This window comes from Heloderma suspectum, chromosome 5 (assembly GCF_057233095.1).
Source record: "Heloderma suspectum isolate Gila_16-S chromosome 5, 16-S_ref, whole genome shotgun sequence".
NCBI classification, from domain to species: Eukaryota; Metazoa; Chordata; class Lepidosauria; order Squamata; family Helodermatidae; genus Heloderma; species Heloderma suspectum.
In genome coordinates this window covers 157208628-157229597 of record NC_139462.1, presented here as the reverse complement: position 1 = coordinate 157229597, position 20970 = coordinate 157208628, and the positions used below count along the sequence as shown (strand labels likewise).

Here is a 20970-nt window from a genome sequence, read left to right as displayed (position 1 = left end):
GCGGGGTGGGTGGTTATACAATGAACATAATAATTTTATAAAATATGTCAGGAAACAGCGAATAAATTATGAAGGTTTTCCTATATTTTGCTTTATGGTGACCTGTCTGCAGAGATCACCTTCTCTCCAACTTGTTCTCCTCTAAAATAAGATGTGGGGAGAGTTGGAGGGGCTCAGGTTTATTGATTTCTGGCAGAACAAAAATCCAATTTCCGTAGGTGTTTGAGGTCTTACCACACCTTTAGCCTGGAGGGTTTTATATTCACTATATGAGGTCTGCATAGTAAATGGAAACAAATATTGTATCCTGTATTGAAAACTTTAATAAAAAAGAACTTTACTGCTGTAAGGTATCAGTAGAATGGAGAGTGCCTATCTATCCAACTCACTCACTTTCCATGAATGTAATTGCATTTTGAGACGTCTAGACAATAAATAAACCAGCACTTTTTATAAAAGGGTTGTTCACCTACCCCTGCAAAATAAATCATTCATGAGGCCTGATGCTGTGCATGATGTTCAGATGTAAATCCCATTGAATTCAATGGGACTTACTCCCAAGTAAAGGAACAGCTGGAGGCCAGCTGAAAGACCTTAGGAAGTGGCAGAAGTGCTGCTCTGCTGATGGAGAGGGAGGTCCTCTGGCAGGATGACACACCAGTGGAAGTCCTCGTGGGATGCAGGTGGACAGTTCCATTGGTGTAGATGTTCCCCTATTAGTTGTCTGCCTCTGTGTGTGAGTGTGTGTGTTTGTATGCATGTTTGTATGTAGGAGAAACAGGGTGCATCATGCCAGGTGTGGATACATCACAACCAAAGCCGCATCATTTCCCCAACACACCCACAGACTGTACACCAGCCCTGGAGCTGGTGTAGATGATTCCTTCCTATACATTGCAATGGCAAGTATGAAAAGAAATCTGCCCTCCCACACTTTCTGCCCTGGCTGCAGCATAATGGCAAGGCTAGGGGGTCCAGTAATGACTCTGCCAGTGGATTCCCCCCCCCCCCCCGTGATTTGGAGCATCTCTACACCAGCCTAAAATCCCGCATTTAAAAGGGGGCTTTCTGCTTCCGTTTTAAATGCAGGATCACAATGGACTCCCTTTACACGCACTTCCTTTCCCCCCTCCCCTTTCCCCTCCTTCTCCCCCTTCTCTGAGTCTTCCATATATTTAATTGATCTCTCTCCTCTTCTTGCGGTTTTCCTTTTTCACAGAGGGAACTCAAGCAGAACACAAGCGGGGCAATTTGCTAGCTCATTATCTCCGATCTGTTTAAAAACAGAATAAAGGTCATTTTGTGCAGGAGACGCCCTGGAGGTTGACGATGTCATCTAAAGAGCCCACAAACTTCTGTGGGTGAGCAATCTCAATAGCAGGATAAAAGCTCCGTGTGAAGGAGCCCCCATAGGATTGCTCTGCCTGTGTGCATAGGATTGCAGTCCAATTGCTAAACAGTCACCACATAAAAACTAGTTGCTATGTGGTTTTATTCATGCAGTCAGCTATTTGCACACTGAGCAGTTCTCATTCCTTCCTTTACAGCAGTTTCATCTTCTGCTCAGCTTTACCCAGTTCTCTCTGAGATTTAAATCTAACGTCATGTCCTCCTCCCCACTGCAGTCCCCTTCATGCCTTGCAAATCTGTTCCAGAGGGTCCCCCAACCCTCCAGAGCAGATTGGAGGGCCACATGGGAGGAAAAACCACTCCTCCAGTGTTTTCCATTCTGCTGGAGAATGCTCAGGGTTGGATACAACACTGAGATTCTTTGAAAACCTTAACCATGGCTGCATCTTTCTGAAGGTATAAGCAAAAAGTGCTTTTGATACATTATACGAATTGCCATAAAGTGGTTGTTTGGAATGTGTAAGCTCTCTGTATAGAAGGGATCCAGGGATGCTTATGCACAGTGGGCTTATTATTATATGATAAGGGTTTTTTTTTAATTGGAATAAATGAATACACTCTTTGGTAATCCAAGCAAAAGTTTAGAAGACCTTTGTAGTGTTTCAAATTGTCAAAATTTTCATATTTTGTTTTGGGGGTGATTAATTTCTCCCCTATTCTAGGGTTTCCTCATAGCTGGGACAATGGAGAATTTTTTTTAGAATCAGACTTGGGCATTACAGCCCGTCCTTTGTGGACGCTAGTGGCCTTTCCAGTTTACCTAAAATATATTATGGTAACATTAGGTGGTGACATCATGACGGACTTCAGATGGATCAGATTATTTGTGGAGCGAGAACTGCCTATCATAGAAAAATAGAATAGTAGGGTTGGAAGGGGTCTACAAGGCCGTCGAGTCCAACCCCCTGCTCAAGGCAGGAATCTAAGTCAGAGTATCCCTGACAGATGGCTGTCCAGCCTCGTCTTGAATGCCTCTAGTGTGGGAGAGCCCACTACCTCCCTAGGTAATTGGTTCCATTGTCGTATTGCTCTAACGGTCAGGAATTTTTTCCTGATGTTCAGCCTGAATCTGGCTTCCTGTAACTTGAGCCCATTATTCCGTGTCCTGCACTCTGGGATAATCGAGAAGAGATCCTGGCCTTCCTCTCTGTGACAACCTTTCAAGCACTTGAAGAGCGCTATCATATCTCCCCTCAGTCTTCTCTTCTCAAGGCTAAACATGCCCAGTTCTTTCCATCTCTCTTTATAGGGCTTTGTTTCCAGTCCCCTGATCATCTTTGTTGCCCTCCTCTGAACCCTCTCCAGCTTGTCTGCATCCTTCTTAAAATGTGGTGCCCAGAACTGGACACAGTACTCCAGATGAGGCCTACCTGTAATTTTAAGTGGCCCAGAACAACTTTAATTTGAAATTGTAAAAACATAGAAAAAACTAGTTGTCTTTAAACCAGATCTCTTACATTTAAAAGATCTCTTACATTTAGTCTTTTTGTTGAATTTTTTTTTACTGAATTTACTGTTACCTGCTCTTGGACTTCAATATTAGACTGGTTGCAGATTAAAAATAATATATAATATAAAATAGGGCTTGGCTTTTGGAGGAAAATCATTAGTGCCTTTAAATGATGAAATGCTACTGTAATCCAATCTTCATTTTCCCACCTTCTTTCCTTGTCATATATTTTACAAGGACAAACATATCTTACCCGTTGATATGCTAGGATAGTAGTTTTCAAGCTCTGCTCTGGAAAATTTCAGGGAGCTCAGAGGCTTGTTAGGTTTTCCCCAGTCAGAAGATCAGCAATGATGAACAAGTCTGAAAGACGGTTTCCTAACTGCCAGATTTGCACAAAAAGAAGATGCAGATTTGCATATACTAATTTGTATGCATAGGTGTGAATGTACAAATAATTACTGTAATTTAAATAGAAAACCAATATATCTCACCTTGGTGTGGAAGACTGTGACTAGGTGACCTGCCCAGTCTGCTCTCCAGGCTCTAAGTGCTGATGGGCAAATTCAAGGCTCCTGTTCTCCCTTCTTAGGGTCCTTTATCTTGAAACCCAACATGGACCAGACAACCCTTCAAATAGAGGATGCCTTCAAAGAGAGGTCTGACAGCCCTTGAAACATATAGGAAACAAAGCCATCCTACGTCCCAGGTTAATTCTCCATTCAAACAGAGCAATGGTGAAGTCATAGCATACAGCAGATAACAGCCTCCAGCAACATACAGGGGTTCTATAGGATAAATTCAGGGGTAAAAGTTGAAAGCATTTCCCAAAGACAGAATGTTTCATTTGAAAGCCACAGTGCCAAGGTATGGGGGATTTCCCCTCACCACTAGTGCCATGACCTACGGAAAAACTGCTCTTTCACTGGACAGTCCCACCTATAAGGTTTCTTATTTATAGCAAATGCTTATAATTTTGGACCTAAGGAACTCTGTTCCACTATAACTCAGACTTCCACAAGCTGACCCTTTTCCTGCTGTAACCAATTCTGTTAGAATACTTTAGAACCTCCTAGTAGCTGGTATAAGAGGCTTAGATGTGAGATGGGCACCAACTCCAGAGACCAGATGAACTATTAAACAATTTATTAAAGGGATATTTTGTACATGAGGGATTGCTAATATTTATTTTGGGGGCTTCAAAAAACTGCTGTATTTACAGTTCTTAAGGATTTAAGAGATACTGTTGCTGTTACAAGTCTCTAAGGACTTCTTTTATCTCAGGCAAAATTTCCTAAACTTCCACCCCAGCCAAATACCCTTACAACCAGGTCTAGCTTCCGGTTACAGTCTTCCTCAGACACCCAAAGCTCCACCCATTGTATTACTGGCTGCTTGGACAGTTTATCCGAGTTTTTACTGCTTGCTTATATAGCCTTCCTCTGGCGAAATCTGAGGGCAGCCCCTTGGCATAACTCAGCCACCTACTTCCTACTCCTGATCTTCACCAGCCGCCTAAGGTTATCCCATAGAGAAAGAATAGCTATTCCCTTTCTCCTCAGCTTTCTCTTAGTCCTTCTCAAACACTACACACCAACCAGCAGACCTTCTCCCTCTCTCCACAGACTCTCTCCCTCTGACTAAACTCCTCACTGTCAACTGCCATACCTTAACTATTGTTTCCCAACCGTTCTTTTTCACCTAGCTAGAATCCCCAGCCAATCAGAATTGCATTTACCTTGATCAGATAGTTGCCTCACAGAGGCCACAAAAAGTACATATTAAAGAACAACAATAGTTATATACAGGCATTTCTTCACACAAGATAAAAGAGCATAAGGCTCACCTTATAAGACATTCTTGGTTTTAAGCATAGTGGGTACAACTCTGATTCATCTCTGAAGATATTACATATTTTAAAAAGGGAACACATAAAATTGAGAGAAACAATAATAGTCTGTTGTCTTGGAAGGAATTTACTTTTAAAAGGGATTTTCCATTCCTGAAGACTTCAAATAACTCAAGATTGCCATAGGCTCAGAATATAAATACCATTTTATGTAATTATTAGTGTACTTCCCCACCTTTTTTAGTGCGTATTGTGAGACCTGAGCATCTTTTGGCTGTGTTTATTTCATGATTTCAGATGGGGAGAGACCGATTGAAGTTCAGGCTGTATGTAAGCCCACATATGAAATCAATCTTGGAAGGGGGCAGCTTGTTAAAACAGTTGTTCTGACATGTCTGGTTTCTCTACCACACCAGAAGCATTGGTGTGGTGGATTTTGAGAGGGCTTTGTACATAAACATCATTTAATGCACCATGCCTTTTAAGCCTGCCAAATGTGCTCAATGGACCAGATGCCGCTGTACCACATCATTTTTTATGGTGCCCCGTCACTATTTAGAAAACTTGCATGGCGTTGTGTGCAAAGCAGAGAAGAAGGCCAGGAGAACAGTACTGAGAGAAGGAAGAAGTGGCACCAAAGAAGAAACAGGATGATGGGGGAGAGGAGGAATGTAGCATAGAGAAGGGAAGAAAGAATGGAACAGGGAATAAGAAGGGAGCAGCATGACAGATTATGAGAATATGACTGAATAGGAAGAAAGCAAGTTTAAAGGAAATAGGTTGTGGCAGGGAATGTTGATCAAATGAAAGGGTGAAATGTAAGGGGAATATAATATAAGGGGAATATAAACACTACAGTTTTCAGAAAATTTCTGATAGCACATCATTTTCTTTGAGCAATTCCTTAGCTCTTGTTTCTTCTTCTGATCTTTCCATTTTCTCAAGCTCACTTTTTCAACCTCCGCTTGTCTGCTACTGATTTTTCCAATATTATTGGCATGTTCACTAGTGTGGCTCCTGGGCTTCTATCTGTGGTGGTACTGGAGTGGGCTGGGTTTGGATGCATTCCCTTCTTTGCCTCTTGCTCCCCTCATCACAAGTAAAAGATCCCACAGTGAGCTGGATACAGGATCTCCCTGAGTCTGTCAGATAAAAAACCATTTTGTAATATATAAAACCAAGATTATATGAGAAATGTATGCTGTTGGCTCAAGGAGTCCCAATGATGAGAAGTTTCTCTTATCCAGCTTGCAGTTTGGGATCCTGTTGGATGTGGTGTTCATGCATACCAACCCCACACCCTTCCTGCATGAGATGGTATGTGGGAGTCATTGCATATTTATAAAACAGGACAGAAATGCTTCTCCAGTTTTAGTACTTTTGCAAATTCTTAACTGAGTTCTTATTAAGCCTTGAGCACACATAACAATTGCCATGAGGAGGGCACCAACAACAGCAAGCAATTAAGCTGCTGGTTAGTCCAAAGGGATTATCTTTGAAGCGATGAAAATTGCCCTTGTAATTGAGTTGGGGATAGGTTGGGTCATTTTCAAAATATTGATAAACCATGCCTGTATTTCTTGCCAGCGTTAGTAAAAGAATCCTGTCAATTACCCACTGTTATGTATTTGGGGGGATGCAATAAAGGTTACAGTGCAAGCAACCTCTAATCTTAGAAGATTGCCTTGGTAGAATGTGATGTACATCAAATCAATGGGCAGGCCACCATCCCTATTGTTAGCCCTTTGAAGTACAGTCTGTTACATTTTCTTACCCTATATTTATACCTTGGCCTGCGGCCGATAATTAAGAGTGGAATTATTTGACATCCCAGCCAGGACTGTTTTCTTCTTGGAATCATGAAGCAGAGATTAGGCTTGGTGATTGATACAGTGTCTGCACAAACTTTTGATTCTGCTATGGCAATTTGAAAAAAGAAAAGAAAAAACCTACTACTGTGTGTGCTTTCTTTGTTAATTTCTCTCCCTTTGAATTTACAAATGTCTCATGGATACAAAGGGGATGTCAGTATAGAGAAGATGCTTAGTATATGTTTTTGTGCTCAAAAGAAACATGTTCAGTACAAAGTAAATCTATTTATTTTTTAAAAATCATCCAAAAATGGATTCCAGTGACCTTAAAAAAAAAAAGTAATGTGGGCAACTTGTGGTGATCCAGATGTTGTTGGACTACAACTCCCATCAACCCTAGCTACCATAGTCAGTGGTGAGGGATGATAGGAGTTGAAGTCCAGCAACATCTGGAGGGCTACAAGTTGCCCACCCCTGTTATAGATACAGAAACAATCAGCCAAACCCAACAATAACTGAGAGGCAGTTGACAATACAGCTATACAACCAGCTAAATAATATGGTTAATTAAAATGCTGGGCAAATAGAAATGTTTGAAAAGAGACTGGGACTGAAAAGTGTATAATGTTGGCTCCAATGTTGGGTTTTTGAAAGAGCGGCAACGCGCGGGCCATGTTTACTTCTTCTTGGCACCGCCTTCTTCGCCTTTGCCGTCTTGGGCTTGGCCGTTTTGGGACTGAAAAGAGTATAATGTTGGCTCCAATGACACTTCTTTAGGGTCAAGGTGCCGCCAGAGAAAAGGCCCTCTCCTTCATGTTTTCAAAATGCACCTCTCCTGCTGATAGTACTGATCACTATTCTTAGCATCCTATTTTGTCACTGTAAACATCAACATGGAAAAACACACACATGTGTACACACACACATACGTTTCAATCCATGTTTATATTGTTTTGCCCTTTATACATATGGATTATACCTTATCCCTAGAGACTTTTCCATATGGTACAATTGGTACTCATGAGCAAGTGAGTCCAAATTATGGGGATATGGCATCCATATACACAAACCATGGATTTTTTTTCTTTGCAATATATGCGAGTAGTAACAGACCATATCACATGGAACAGCTTCAGGAAGAGACCTATAAAGAAGTTTCTAAAGTGATTCATATTATAAGTGATTGATCAAAATAGCCCCAGGAGTAGTTCTCTAGGAGCCTCAGGAATTAATGTAGTCTATAATGTACAGCCCATTTTAAAGGGATATGGTTCTGCTTCTCAGTTCTCCTTTTTCTCTAACATAGTTCATTCTAATATGTTCACTCTCTTTATAGTGTAGTCATATAGCAGTGGCTTTGGACTGGGGGAGACCAGGATTCAAGTCCTGACTCAGCCATCATACTCACTTGGGTGACCGTGGGTCACTATCTTCTTGTGAGAGTACCCGCCTTACTTTCCAGAAGGGGGAAAGTAAATAAAATAAAATAAAATAAATCATGGAGGCTGTATATCAGGAGTGGGAAACCCCTTTCCTGCCCACAAGGGCTGCATTTTCTCAGGGGAAATGTTTTGGGGGCTGTGAGGGAGGGGTGGACAGGACCAGAACCGGAAATGGGTGGGCCAGAACCACTCCCATCATCTCTTTTTCTCTGTCAAGGCGACCACCCCACACTCCTTGAGGGAAATTATGTGGGATGGCTCCCTATCTCACCCCCACTTTCTCAATGTATTTCTGTGCGGGGTTAGCCAAATCCTCCCCAGCTATCATCCCAGTGAGAGTGGCTACAACAGTTAGGCTTAGAAAAAATAGCTCTTTTTCTAAGCCTGATTGTTACACCAGGGAGTGAGCTTGATGGAATTGCAGTGTGCAGGAGGGGAAGGTTAACCTTCCCCTCCCTGCATGCTGCATTCCTGTGAACTGCCCTTTCCCACATGGTGGGGCGCAGTAGGAGTGGTGAGGCTTAGAGGGAGCAGGGCCAAGGTGAGGCTGGTGGGGCCAGATGGAAATGCCTTGCATGCTGCAATTGGCCTGCAGGCCAGTGGGTCCCCATCCATGCTGTTCATGTACCCTTGTGGCAATTGGTTTAATTTAAAGGCAAAAGATCATGAAGAAGGCTGCCTTTTCCATCAGAATCTTCTCTGACCGGACCACTGCTACCATGAGTGCACCACCTCTTGCGAGCAGTTATTTGGGCCTATGAGCTGGCTTTAATAATGTCTGAAGAAACTCTGCTTGAGTTCCATTGAGAATGGGACCTCCTCTGTCCACAAAACAATGACAATTAACTTTGGTGTTCAAGATGTGAATGCAGCAATTAACTCTTGGCAGGAGAATTAAAATATGACCAAATGCAGAGGCCTTTGCACTTTAATGGCAATTCATGGTATATATCATCATCTGATCAAAGAAACGGGGAGTCGGAAGTTCAACTGAAATAAACCACCAAAAAGAGATTGATCCCAAGAACGGTTATGCGCCCTCCTAAGTGCTATTTTCATTGCGTTCGCTGAGGAGAACCGCCTGCTTATTGTGTTATTGAGTCTGCAAGTCCTCAGGAAAGTTGTTTTTGTCTGTAATCGGCAAGGAGATCAAGTGAAAGAACCGAACATGTGGTGTAATGAATGGCTGGGTAGAATTTGCACTCAAAAGCTTTAATTAAAGACAAGCAGCTCCATGAAAATCTATTTCTCCAGGGCTCTCTGGAAGGGAATGTCTACACATGTGATTAATCTAGCTTCTGCTTGCCACAGCTTTCATCAAAGAAGTGAAGCAGAAAGACACCCAGCAAAAGCACGTTCCCAAGGTGGCTGGAATTTAATAGGGGTTCCCTCCGCCCCTGATTTAAAGGGAGGGGGGCTGGACAAAGCACCAGGTGGCTTTTTGGAAGTCATTAAGAAACTCTGGAGGAGTGCAGATCAATTATCTTAGACTGGGTGCATTGATTCTTGACTGCTATTTGTTTATATTTTATAATCCATAGCAGTATTTCCTAAACTCCAGGGAGCTGAGGCGCACTTTTTTCCCCCACAGTTAAAATAATTTGGATGCTTCACTCACACTCAAAAAAGTTGGAATTCCAAAAGTAAACATTTTAGCATCATTGCAAAAATGTGCATCGTTTTACATTTGCTTGCATTGAACTGCATTTGCTATTTTAATGCCCACTTCCCCAGTTTGGAGAGAACCTTTTGGAGCACTTTGCTGTCTCTTTTTGTTCTAAGCACCCTAAATATATGGCAGAATTACCTGTCCCTCACTGGACACTGATTGAAAGGAGGCAAGGCAAAGATAATTAAATACACAGAGATGGAATCAGTAGCCTCCTTTCTGTCACAAAGCCCTTGGGCCCTCTTTCCTTAAACACTCACACACACACAAAATGAGAGGCTTCAGTCTCATGCCTTTAATTCATTATTCACAGGTTCATTATAGATGCAAATCCTCGAAGACTCTCTGGCTACAAAGGAATGCCTCCAGGGCATTCAAATGGGATCACCGAAGGAAGTTGCCCGCAATTTGAAAGGCAGGCTATCTGGCTAGGCTAACTTAGGGAGGGAGGTCCCACCCCTCGCGTGATGGTTCCCTGCGTAGCCTCTCATGCATTGCTAACCGGTTTGAGCATCTGAGCTCTGCCCCAATATTTCCTTCTTAGCTCTGTGCCGCCACCTTGCGTCTCTTAGGTCACAGTCCTCAAGCCCCTCCTCCTCCTGCTCGCTGCTTCTTACAGAGGGGGGTAAGGACGAAGCTTCTTGCCCGGCCATCTGTGAGTTCGTAACCTGAGAAGCACGCCTCCCCATATCTGAAATGGCTTGTGAAAAAGCCTCCCCCAGTTCTGGCTGCCCCTGTTCTGAATCTGAGCTGCTAACTACCTCCCTGCGTTCAGAATCAATCCTGACACTTTCTGCTGAGTACTTTGGCCTCACAGGAGTATTTAGTTATTTAAGCAGTGCATTCCTCATGGGAATGCTGTTTATGTATCTGCATGGTTCTGCAAACCTCAGTGTTCCCTGAAGCATGCTGCTACCACCCTCTTGTTTCTCACTGACCCTGTTTTATTTATTTCAGAGATGTTTATGTCACTTTTCAAAACTAAAAGTCTTCCCAAAGCAGCTCACAAATGTTTTGGCTCCATTTTTGTTGGCATTCACCCACAGTTGAGTTCACATTTGATGGTAGTGATTGTAAATAATTAGCCATTATTCAGTGCTTGAATTGTGTGGGGGTGGGGGGAGGCAGAGGGGTCCCAGTCCTCTCGCCTTTAGCCATGGTCCCTTGTATGATGGTTCTCCACAGGCTGCAGGGGAGGGCCATGATTTGGCTTATGCTGGGGTTGTGGATTTTTCATTAAGGGTCCCCTACTTTTTCTATCATAATTCAAGCCTTCCGTTATTGCTTATCCATCTCTAGTTTTCTTTTTCTTTTTCTTTTTTAATATGTCATTCTGGCTCTTCTACAGTCAGTGGCAGAAAATTAAGAGAATCAGGACTTGGATGCTGCAAAAGGCAGGCTTAATTGCTTGTAATTCTTTGTTCCCTAGTAAATGCTAGGATTGTGCAGTAACTGCAGGCAATGAGCAGAAGAGGTTAGCTGCCAGCCACTCTTCCAAATGCCATTTTTAATTTAGTAATCCCTCGTCTTGCTGATCCACTTCTTACCCTTGATTCAGGTCAGGACTCACAAACCCTGTTGCACTCAGCTCCTTTAAATGAGTGAAGAAAGAAAATGGTCTTCTGCAGTAATTTATAAAGACCAAACTAGACATGATCTAGGAGATTTGTGATGGGATCTTTAATTAAAAGCAGACATGGGGGAGGGAGCAACTTGGGGTGTGGTGCTAAATGAAGGAGGGAAAATTAATCCTTCTGCACCATTCCCCAATTTAAATCTTCCCCTCCCCTGCAGCTGCTGCTAGCCACAGTGATGGTGCTGGGGAGACAGGTATATAGTGCTGCCCTATACTTTGGAGTCAGTGGCCTGGTTTGCACAATCACCACAGCCCACTGTGGTTTATTGTGATGTCTGAACCCAGCAAGGGTGGGTTGTTGGCATGGATAACAAACCACCCACAACCCATGGGCTGTTTTAGGGTTGTGGGTGGTTTGTTAACCACGCCAACAGCCCACCCTCACTAGGCTTGGACATCACGATAAGCCACGGCGACCACTTGCCACAGCTTAAGTATTCAAAATGGCCACCAGCATACACCACAACCACTGTGGCTTAAATAAGCCATGGTAGGCTGTAGCAATCATGCGCACTGGGCCATTGTGTAATTCTGTCCTCTCCTGAGATGACTCTGTGTCGGCTGGTAGGTGCCGTCATTTAAACTAATAGCGAACTGCAAGTGCTGCTCGTTATGTAGCCAAAATGGCACTACCCGTGAGCAAGAGGGAAGTATCAGCATGCTGGGGGGGGGGGGATATTCAGGGAAAAAACTCTAAGGGGGCAACTCCACCCTGCAACATTTCGTCGCAGGTCCTAGTTGTTTTAGAACGATAACATTTCCCTGTAAAAGCTGAAGTGAGTTTGGATGGGTAGTTCACATATGAATACTCATATATCATTTGTCTCACTCTCACGGGCTCATAAAGGTGCAGGCCTGCTGCAGCAAGCCACATTTTATGAACTGGTTCTCATAGCTGGAGCTTTCACATGCAGAAAAATGGGCTTCCTCTCCACAGCAGCTGTTTGTCGGAATCTGTCATTTGACTAGCAAATTCTGGCTCCGTCTGTAGTTACAATACAAATACATTGTTTTGATACAATGGGGGGAAAACCTTTGTATATGAAAGTGTGAAAATGAAGAACTCTGATGAAGTGCAAACATTAAGCTTGTGTTCCTCAAAGGAGACACAGAATTTGCAAAGGTGAGTAGAGATGTTGGAGTTTTTAACAGTAGTTTAAGTGCTCCATATTTTAGCCTGAAATTTGAAAATGCCATAATGTCAGTGTCAAGTGTAAATGGAGGAACAAATGGATTGAGAAAGGAGATAAATATATGGGTGGGAAAGAGGGAGGTCATGCTGGAAGAGAGATTGCTGACATGTCTCTTCAAGTAATCACTGACCCTCCAAGGACAGCCCAGTCCATGTTATTATTTAAACAATGCTCTTTTTGTCATTTAATCTTACAGAGAAGGGTCAAGGATGTGATATCACCAATTGTATTTGAAGCTGCATATAGCCTTGGAGAACATATCGTGGCCAAGGAGGAAAAAGAATTACCTGCACTCAAGCCTGTACTCCGATGGAAAAAGGGACAGAAGATGGCTCAGAGAAATCAGGTTAGATATTGAATTATCTTCCTGTTAAAAACGGCAGCATCAGTGTGAGATTCTGAACATGTTATTGACCATGATATCCTTCTGGATCCTCTCTCAGTTGGGACTTGAGGGCATAGTATTGCAGTGGCTCCAGTCTTACTTGGGGGTGGTGGGTAGGTTCCAGAAACTAGTGCTGGGAGGACTTCTGTTCCACCTTTTGGCCATTGGCCAAGGCTCCATGTTGTTCCCCAAGCTTTTTAACATCTACATGAAACTGCTGGGTGAAATCATCTGGAGGTTTTGGCTGAGGTGTCATTGGTATGTGGATGAGGTGCAGCTCTGCCTCTCTTTTCTACCTTCCAGTCCCAAGGAGGCAGTGGAAACAGGTGCCTTGGGACAATTTTGGGATGGATCAGGGTGAACAAGCTGAAACTTAATCCAGACAAGGAAGAAGTGTTGTGGGTCAGGGAATCCGCTGATCTGGGGGGTGGTGAACAACTGGTCATGGATGGAGTTGCACTCCCCCTAAAGGGCCGAGTATGCAGTTTGGGAATACTGATTTGGCCAGGAGTACTTTTTACCAGCTTCAGCTAGTTCACCAACTGTGGCCTTACCTAGAGCAAGCAGATCTCACCTCAATGAGACGTGTGTTGGTTACATCCAGGCTGGGTTACTGTAATACACAAGGACTGCCTTGAAATGTGGTTTGGAAGCTTCAACTGATGCAGAATGCGGCAGTGAGGACACTTTTAGAAGCTAGGCATTCTGAGCACATTACTATTAATACTATTCTGTGCCAGTTACATTGACTGCCTATTTGTTTCCAAGCCCAATTTAAGGTGCTGGTATTAACATGCAAGAGGGCCGCGGTGGCTCAGTGGTTAAGGCGCTGAACTGCAGACTGGAAGGTCGGCAGGTCAGCAGTTCGAGACCCGAGTGCCGCGTGACAGAGCGAGCTCCCGTCTTCAGTCCCAGCTCCTGCCAACCTAGCAGTTGGAAAGCAAGAAATTGCAAGTAGATAAATAGGCACCGCCTCGGCGGGAAAGGTAACAGCGTTCCGTGCACCTTGGTGTTCAGTCATGCCGGCCACATGACCACGGAAGCGTCTTCGGACAGCGCTGGCTCTTCGGCTTAGAAACGGGGATGAGCACCGCACCCTAGAGTCGGACACGACTGGTTGGGGACACCTTTACCTTTTATTAACATGCAAAGCCCTAAATCATTTGGGACCAAGCTATATTGAAAGATTTAAAAGAAGCCCAACTTACAGTGCAATCTTATGCATGTTTATTCAGAAATAGGTCCGAATAAGTTCAGTGGAGTTTACTCTCTCGTATGTGTGCTTAGGATTACATCCTTAATTTTGTTTTTAGGTCATAGATGCAAATTCTGTGCATCACTTATTTTTCCCAGTGCCTGGCTTTAATTTCTTATGGTGTGGCATTCATTGGATAAAGAAAATGATGCACATGTGGCATTGATTTGGCATCAAATTGAAATGTGAAAATGAGCTGTGACTCTCTTGTCAGTCCTGTGGCATTGCCTGAAGTGGATCTTAGTTCAGGACATATACCTAGACCCAATCTTTATTATTTAAGCACAGGTTTCTGACATTTTAAAACAATATAGAGGGATCATAAAGCACTGCTTGCTTAATCCTGTTCCTTTGGTGCATTTTTGGTGCATTCCAAGCAGTGGTATAGTGGTAAATTTGGAAATGCAGGAGCTCATTGTGACAGTCTCCAAGGGCAGTCCAAAAATTTCAGGCTGCTGTGTCGATCCATATCAACAAACCAGTTCTAGGAGTTTTCATCTCCACCAGGAGCACATCTTTGGTAAAGCGAATAGGCCTTAATTGCCCATTCCAGACCAAGTAATCCCAAATACCTTCCATTCCAGCATGGAACATTATATTGTTGCTTGGAAAATTCATTCCCCCCACAGCTACAGTGAGGATCGCAACTAAGCTCAGAGGGAACAGGGAATTCTGAGGGGGGTGGCAGATGACATCAGAGTCCCTACTAATGAAAAAGTGATGGGGCTGTGTCCCTGCGAGCCCTGCCTCCACTACACCACTGATTACAAGTGAAAAGGTTGTAGTTCCACTGAACAGTCTGTTATATTTCTGTTTCTCTGTTTTTTGTTAGTACAGTTCCTGACCACACTAGCGTTCAAGGAGAGTTTCACTGTCGGACTCAGTAGCCCTCTTCATGTGTGAGGGCTACAACTGGGGATTGGGAACACACATGCTGGCCCCACTCTCAGTGTCTCTATGTGTGCCAGCCCCACCCTCTCAGCTCCACATGATTGAGTTGGAGTCCTGGGTTGCATGAAACTTTCTACTCACATTCAAGGAAATGCAAGTTGAACTCCCCTGCAGAACTTTCTACTCAGCACAGCAAGGTCAGGGATCTGAGGAGGTTGGGCCAGCATGCACAACTCCATGTGCGGTTTTAGCCTTCACGCATTTGGGAGAACACTTGAAGAGTTCATGAAGACTACTCACACACAGACATCTGGGCCTTGTTACAAAACATTGTTAGGGAATGTTGCCTCAGCTATAAAACCTTTAACTGCCACCACCAAAATAAACCCTCTATGCCTAAAAGAAACTCAGTAGCCTGGTTTCTATGATGTAGGCAGTAGATTGACACCACCACTGGAGACAAACTTTCAAGATTAACAAAATTGAGGTGTTTATAAGGACATTATTTACAATAAGGAATAAAATGTCACTCTTTAAATAATACTTTAAAATTGCTGTAATGTACTTAGATTAATATGCTTGGTTACCGTTCCTAATATGTAAGAGAGTCTTCCCCAGTCAAATAAGCTCTCAATAGCTTTTCCTTCAGACCAGATTTCCCTAAACTCCACCCCAGCTAATCCCTCACAACCAGTCTTCCACTGCCTCCAGCTCTTCCCATTGTTTCTGACTTCTAGGATGATTCTGTTTCAAGGACTACTTGCTGAAGTTCCCTCTGGTCAGACCTTTTTCTGAAACCTTCTGATGCTGGGCTTTGCTGCCTGCTTGAACCTTCACCACATCCTTACAGTATGGCTTTCCACTCCCCTCAACAATCACCTCCAGTCTTCATTTCTTCCAGTAGGGTCCTATCGACTTGAGGGCTTTCCTTTGACCAGCTCTGAGCTCTGCTTCTGTGCTAAAATGTCAAGCACCAGTTACAGAGCATTTCCTAGCCAGCACTACCTCAGGTCTGAGGGTAGTGAGGAAACTCTCCACACAATTGAGAGAGGTCCCATGGTAACCAGAAATTGTAGCATCGTATGGAAACTCTCTATGAGGAAATAGCCAGGGAGCAGATAGGATAATGTCTAGTCCAGCCCTGATATAATTCAGAATGGCAATATAAGAACTATGTTTGAGGCGGGGAAGACAATGACCAGTCTCACTGGTGTAGTGTCATTAGCCAGTTAATTATCCTTTGGTCCATCTCTGGCCCCTAGGAGTCAAATTATTTAATACCGAGATTGTACTGTGTTAGAACAGACATCAGAAGTCTGTGCTACTCCCAATATGACCAAGATATGAATCTTTCCTTTATTACAGGAAACTGCTTTCTCCTGTCCCTCCCTCCTTGTTCAATTAAAACTATTTTTTCCCCTTTGGTTGAGTGGAATCTCCAGTGCACTCAGTCCCACCCACATATACTTGCCTGGCTTCACATGCTGGAAATCGGTGGTCAGAGTGAACCCAAAGTTGGCAGTGAATGGACACTTTCCATGCCAGGAAACTTAAAAATGATCCCACACAGCATTATAATACAATTGGATAGAGTTGAGCTCTGACATTGTCTTTAATGAACCAGGCCAGTATGTAGGAGGGAAAGCAGGATTGATAAATTTGAAAGTAATTTAGATCTGAATTTGAATAGAAGGTATCTAGATGTGTTTCTAACTTGAAATGTCAGTAATTTGTTCACTTAAGTAACAGTAGTCACTGACTAAGCTAGATATTGCTATCATGACTTTTATGTTGAATAGCAATATCTGAGGGAAACTGTTCAGTTATCTGAGGAAACTGTTCAGTTATTGGTCAGTTAATTAATTAATTACATTTTTATACCACCCAACAGCCAAAGCTCTCAGTTATGCACCTGCAAATGTGAAATGGTTCCATGCCCCATGCTGCAGGAAAAGGAAACTCTTCCTCCAAGACCTTCGATACCTTATCTGAAGGAAAATTCTTTCCCAGTTCCAAACATTAGAAATTGGCAGGGCCTTGAGTAGGACCCGCTGACCGCACGTTCATGGCCTTTGTACTGAGCGCCTTGTGTTGAGTCCGTCTTTCAGTACCATCAACTAGGGGTGGACAAAAGTGTCAGTTTTGTTCTCCCAGTTTTTCATGTCTCTGTGGTTTTGGCTTGGCTGTGTGCAATTTGTAAATGTAAAGTCAATCAATCAGTGACTTTATTTGTATACTGGTTTTCCATATACAGTATGCTCAAAGCATGTTGTATGGCAAAAGCTAGTACATTCCTATTGATATGCTCATTTCTTGATCACTTTCTGTCATGTGAAGTGCTATTGCTGCTTTCCAGATTTATCATGTGTCCTCACACCAGCCTGGCAAGGAAGCTTAGGCTGAGAGGTTACAATTTATTCTATCCATTGATCTTCATGACCAAGTGGTCCTTTGAATGTCCCATATCCCAGACCTGCCCCCATCCCACCCCAGCAAAATACTGACAACCTTCCTCATGAAACGGAATGTTTCCCACCTTTTGAAGGAATTTCACAGCTGTTCCTGGTCACTGCTTACATGGGCACGTCTGCTTTGTTTAATAGCAGGATTCTTTTTTTACATTTATAGCTCCTAAGGAATTCACTCCCATTTGCTTCACCTGCTATGGCTCTCAGTGGAAATACTCTGCCAATTATTTTGTCTTCTTGTAGCCAGTGTATGTAATTAAATACTGGAAAGTGTTCAGGAATGTTAATTACTTGTCATCAGTGAGATTAAATCAGGTGCTTGCATTGGGTTTCATGGGATATGTTTTATTAGATGTGCTTCATAAATGGCCAAGGGTCTGAGTGTGAGCAGTAAAAAGCAACTGGTCCTTAGCTTTGCAATCACTGGATGCAAGGAAGTGCTCCTTTATCTAGGAAAGATGAAGAGTATTATGTATAATGCCTCACATTTGATCCTGGCCAAAGGATTTTTTTTTAATGACTTCCATTATGAGTCTCAATTTTTTGCATGTTGAAATCTTTCCTTCCAGAACTTTTCTAGATCATATGTTAAGGCTTATTCATACTATCTTTTTAACCTGGTAATGTCAGCATAAGTTGACTTTTTCAGAGGAAGTTAGCATGTTGAACTGGAGTGAACATACAATTCTTTGATGTGCCTATATAGGGTTTTTGTCATTATGATGACCCATCCTTCAAGGTGTGTTGAACCTACCAGGGAGTTTCACCTATGGGTATTTCACCTATGGATGGAGACAGATCTGAGTTGCAGCTGGGCCGGCTGTCTGTCTGTCTGTCTGTCTTTCTTTCTTTCTTTCTTTCTTTCTTTCTTTCTTTCTTTCTAAAATGCTGTGTGTGTGTGTGGGGGGGGAATCAACCATTGTATATTTCTTCATTTCTTCAGATGCAACCTAATCATCATAGCATCTCACAGAACCTAATTGAAATGTCTCCTACCTCTTCCCACATTCCATCTTAGACTGTGATTAAAGGCAGACTCCATTGCTTCCACACCAGCCACTTCATTTCCTCCTCCCTCTCCCCTTGCTTTGCTTACCATCTAGCCTGAGGAAGATTTCTGGAGAATGTGAACACATGTATATTATTCTGAGGTATTCTGGTTGGCCTTTGATAGGTATTGGCCTAATTTGGAATTTTTCTTATGGCCAAGATGTCTACCTTTGCTCCCCCATCCCCCAGCCATAAGACTAGTTTAACATACAGATCTAAGAAAAAGGTAATTCATATTGTGACATAGTGAGCTGCCTTCTGCCAAGTCAGACAACCAGTCCATCTAGTCTACACTGCCAGGCAGCAGCTTTCCAAGGTTTCAGAAAGGGGTCTTTTCCAGCCCTCACTGGAGATGCCGGGGATTGAATCTTGGCAGTGGAGGCTGGCGGCTTCGATATCAGTGGGGCTGTGAATCCATTCCGGGTTTCAGTCAGAACCAGCCAAAACTCTAAAGGTGCTGAGCCCTATCCCCCAAATAGGTTCAGAACCTTGGATAGCTCCTTTAGAGTTTTGTCTGGTTCCCACGAAACCCCAGAATGGATTCACAGCCTCATGGAAATTGGAGCCACCAGCCTCCATTGGACCTTGGACCTTTCGACTAGAAAGCATGTGCTCTACTACTGAGCTACAGCCCTTCCCTGAATGATTATTGTGAATTGATCCTTAATTGCGCATTCTTTCTTGTTAGTAAAAATGGATGCAACTTTTTAGAAATAAATGACGAATTTCTGTGGCCGTTATTGTTTTTGGATACTATCTCAATATCTCTTTTACCCTAGCTTACCTGCATTTCTTGCATTTTAATGTCTTACAACAATGCCATTGTAGGAGGAATGTCACGAATAGTCCTCGTTCCCCAAATAGATGGTATATTACACTCTTCCTACATTTAGCAATTAGTTCCAGCAATGGCTGTTAAAGCAAGGCCATGAGTGTGTTCTTGGGCAAGTTTCAATCAATTTAATTGAAAAAGTTTCTCTGGCACACAGTGTGGAATGTGTTTAGAGATAAGTATCCAAGTGTGCAAGAAAAGAGTATGATTAGTATACCAAGAGCATAAGAAAAGCCAAATCATAGTATATCAAGAGCATAAGAAAAGCCAAATTACAATAGAGGTCCGTATTTTTTTTTTACAGTAAAGCGTCCCTTTTTTTTTTCAGTAGAGGGTCGTATTTTATACTAGAGGGTCATATTTTATGTACTTCTTTTGGGTAAACTGTAAGTTTCATTGAACTGTGATATAAAAACGTCCATAATAAATATTCGTAATGTTCTCATTTCTTTGCATTTTTATTTTATGTATGTATTTGCTCCATTTATTCATTTCCAAGTAACAATTTCTCTGGGTGACATACAGATTAAAACAACTTAAAACCGTAGTTCCAATAAAACCTCAATCAATCAATAAAACAGCACCACAAAACCTTATAAAATGAGCATCCATATTAAAACAGAAGTTAACACCATATCTGCTGCCATCACATAATACAGGGACCCACAAAATAATTTTCACAGAGCTCGAACAGCCATGCTAAAACCGTAGCACAATGCAGATATTGGTAGAGTTATCCTATCCTTGTGGGAGGGAGACTGAAGGTAAAGCAACCACCACATCCATAGTTCTGCAGTCTTGCTGTAGCCAGGGCAGGAAGTGGTGGTGGTCAGGCAGAATTTTTATTTCCTCTCCCACTAACTACAGTGGGAGAGAAATGATTATTCCAGACCCAGGGCTGTCATAGCTTCAAGCCAACTTTGTGGGAGTGTCAGGAGAATGAGGGGGACTGAATCCTGTGGTTCCATGGTCACCCTCAACATGCCCCCCAAATACATCATTTTGCCCTCCACTGCTAGCAGAACATTTATGGCAGCAGAGCTTTCCACGGGCATACTAGGAAGCCTCTGCTGGAGTTGTGGCATCCTACCTGCAGATCTACCTCTCTGCTGGCGAGCATCACTTAACATTGCTTCCTATGACTCCTCAGCTGGAGGACTGCAGTCTAAAACAGTCTTCCCTAACCTGGTGCCCCATCCAGATGTTTTGGACTTCAACTCCAATCAGCCCCTGCCAGCAAGGCCATTGGACAGGAATGATAGTCATAGTCCAAACCATGTGGGGAGCACCAGGCTAGGGTAGGATGGTCTAAAACATTAAAATGAATTAGTTTAAAAGTCCTAGGAGAGTAAAGAAATCTTTGGTGCTGAAAAGACATTAAGGAAGGTGCCAGGTGAGACTCTCTGGGGAGGGCACTTCACAATCCAGCAGCCACCATTAATCCTTGAAAATCTTGATTATATGGCTTCTGGTTTCTAGTATTATAATGTCTTTATAATGTCTTTGGTATCATGTTTTAAAGCATGATCACTGCAACCATGAGCTAGTAACTTATAAAGAGGAAACCAGGGGTTCTCCTGATTCTAAGATAAATCTGCTTGCCATATAGATGTTTTTCTGTGACTGCAT

The 20970-nt window shown here is 42.9% G+C and overlaps 1 protein-coding gene across 9 annotated transcripts in view; it reads left to right on the top strand.

Moving 5' to 3' along the window:
* ITGA9 (integrin subunit alpha 9) overlaps positions 1 to 20970 on the top strand; it is a 331280-nt gene that overhangs the window by 176693 nt on the left and 133617 nt on the right. For all 9 annotated transcript variants that reach the window (XR_014792283.1, XR_014792284.1, XM_084857953.1 and 6 more), the window contains one exon: positions 12657 to 12806. Coding sequence is in view for 7 of the 9 variants with exons in the window: in XM_084857953.1 (XP_084714079.1) it covers positions 12657 to 12806 (150 nt within the window). In the remaining 2 variants the exon portion in view is untranslated. The remainder of the gene's footprint in view (positions 1 to 12656; positions 12807 to 20970) is intronic.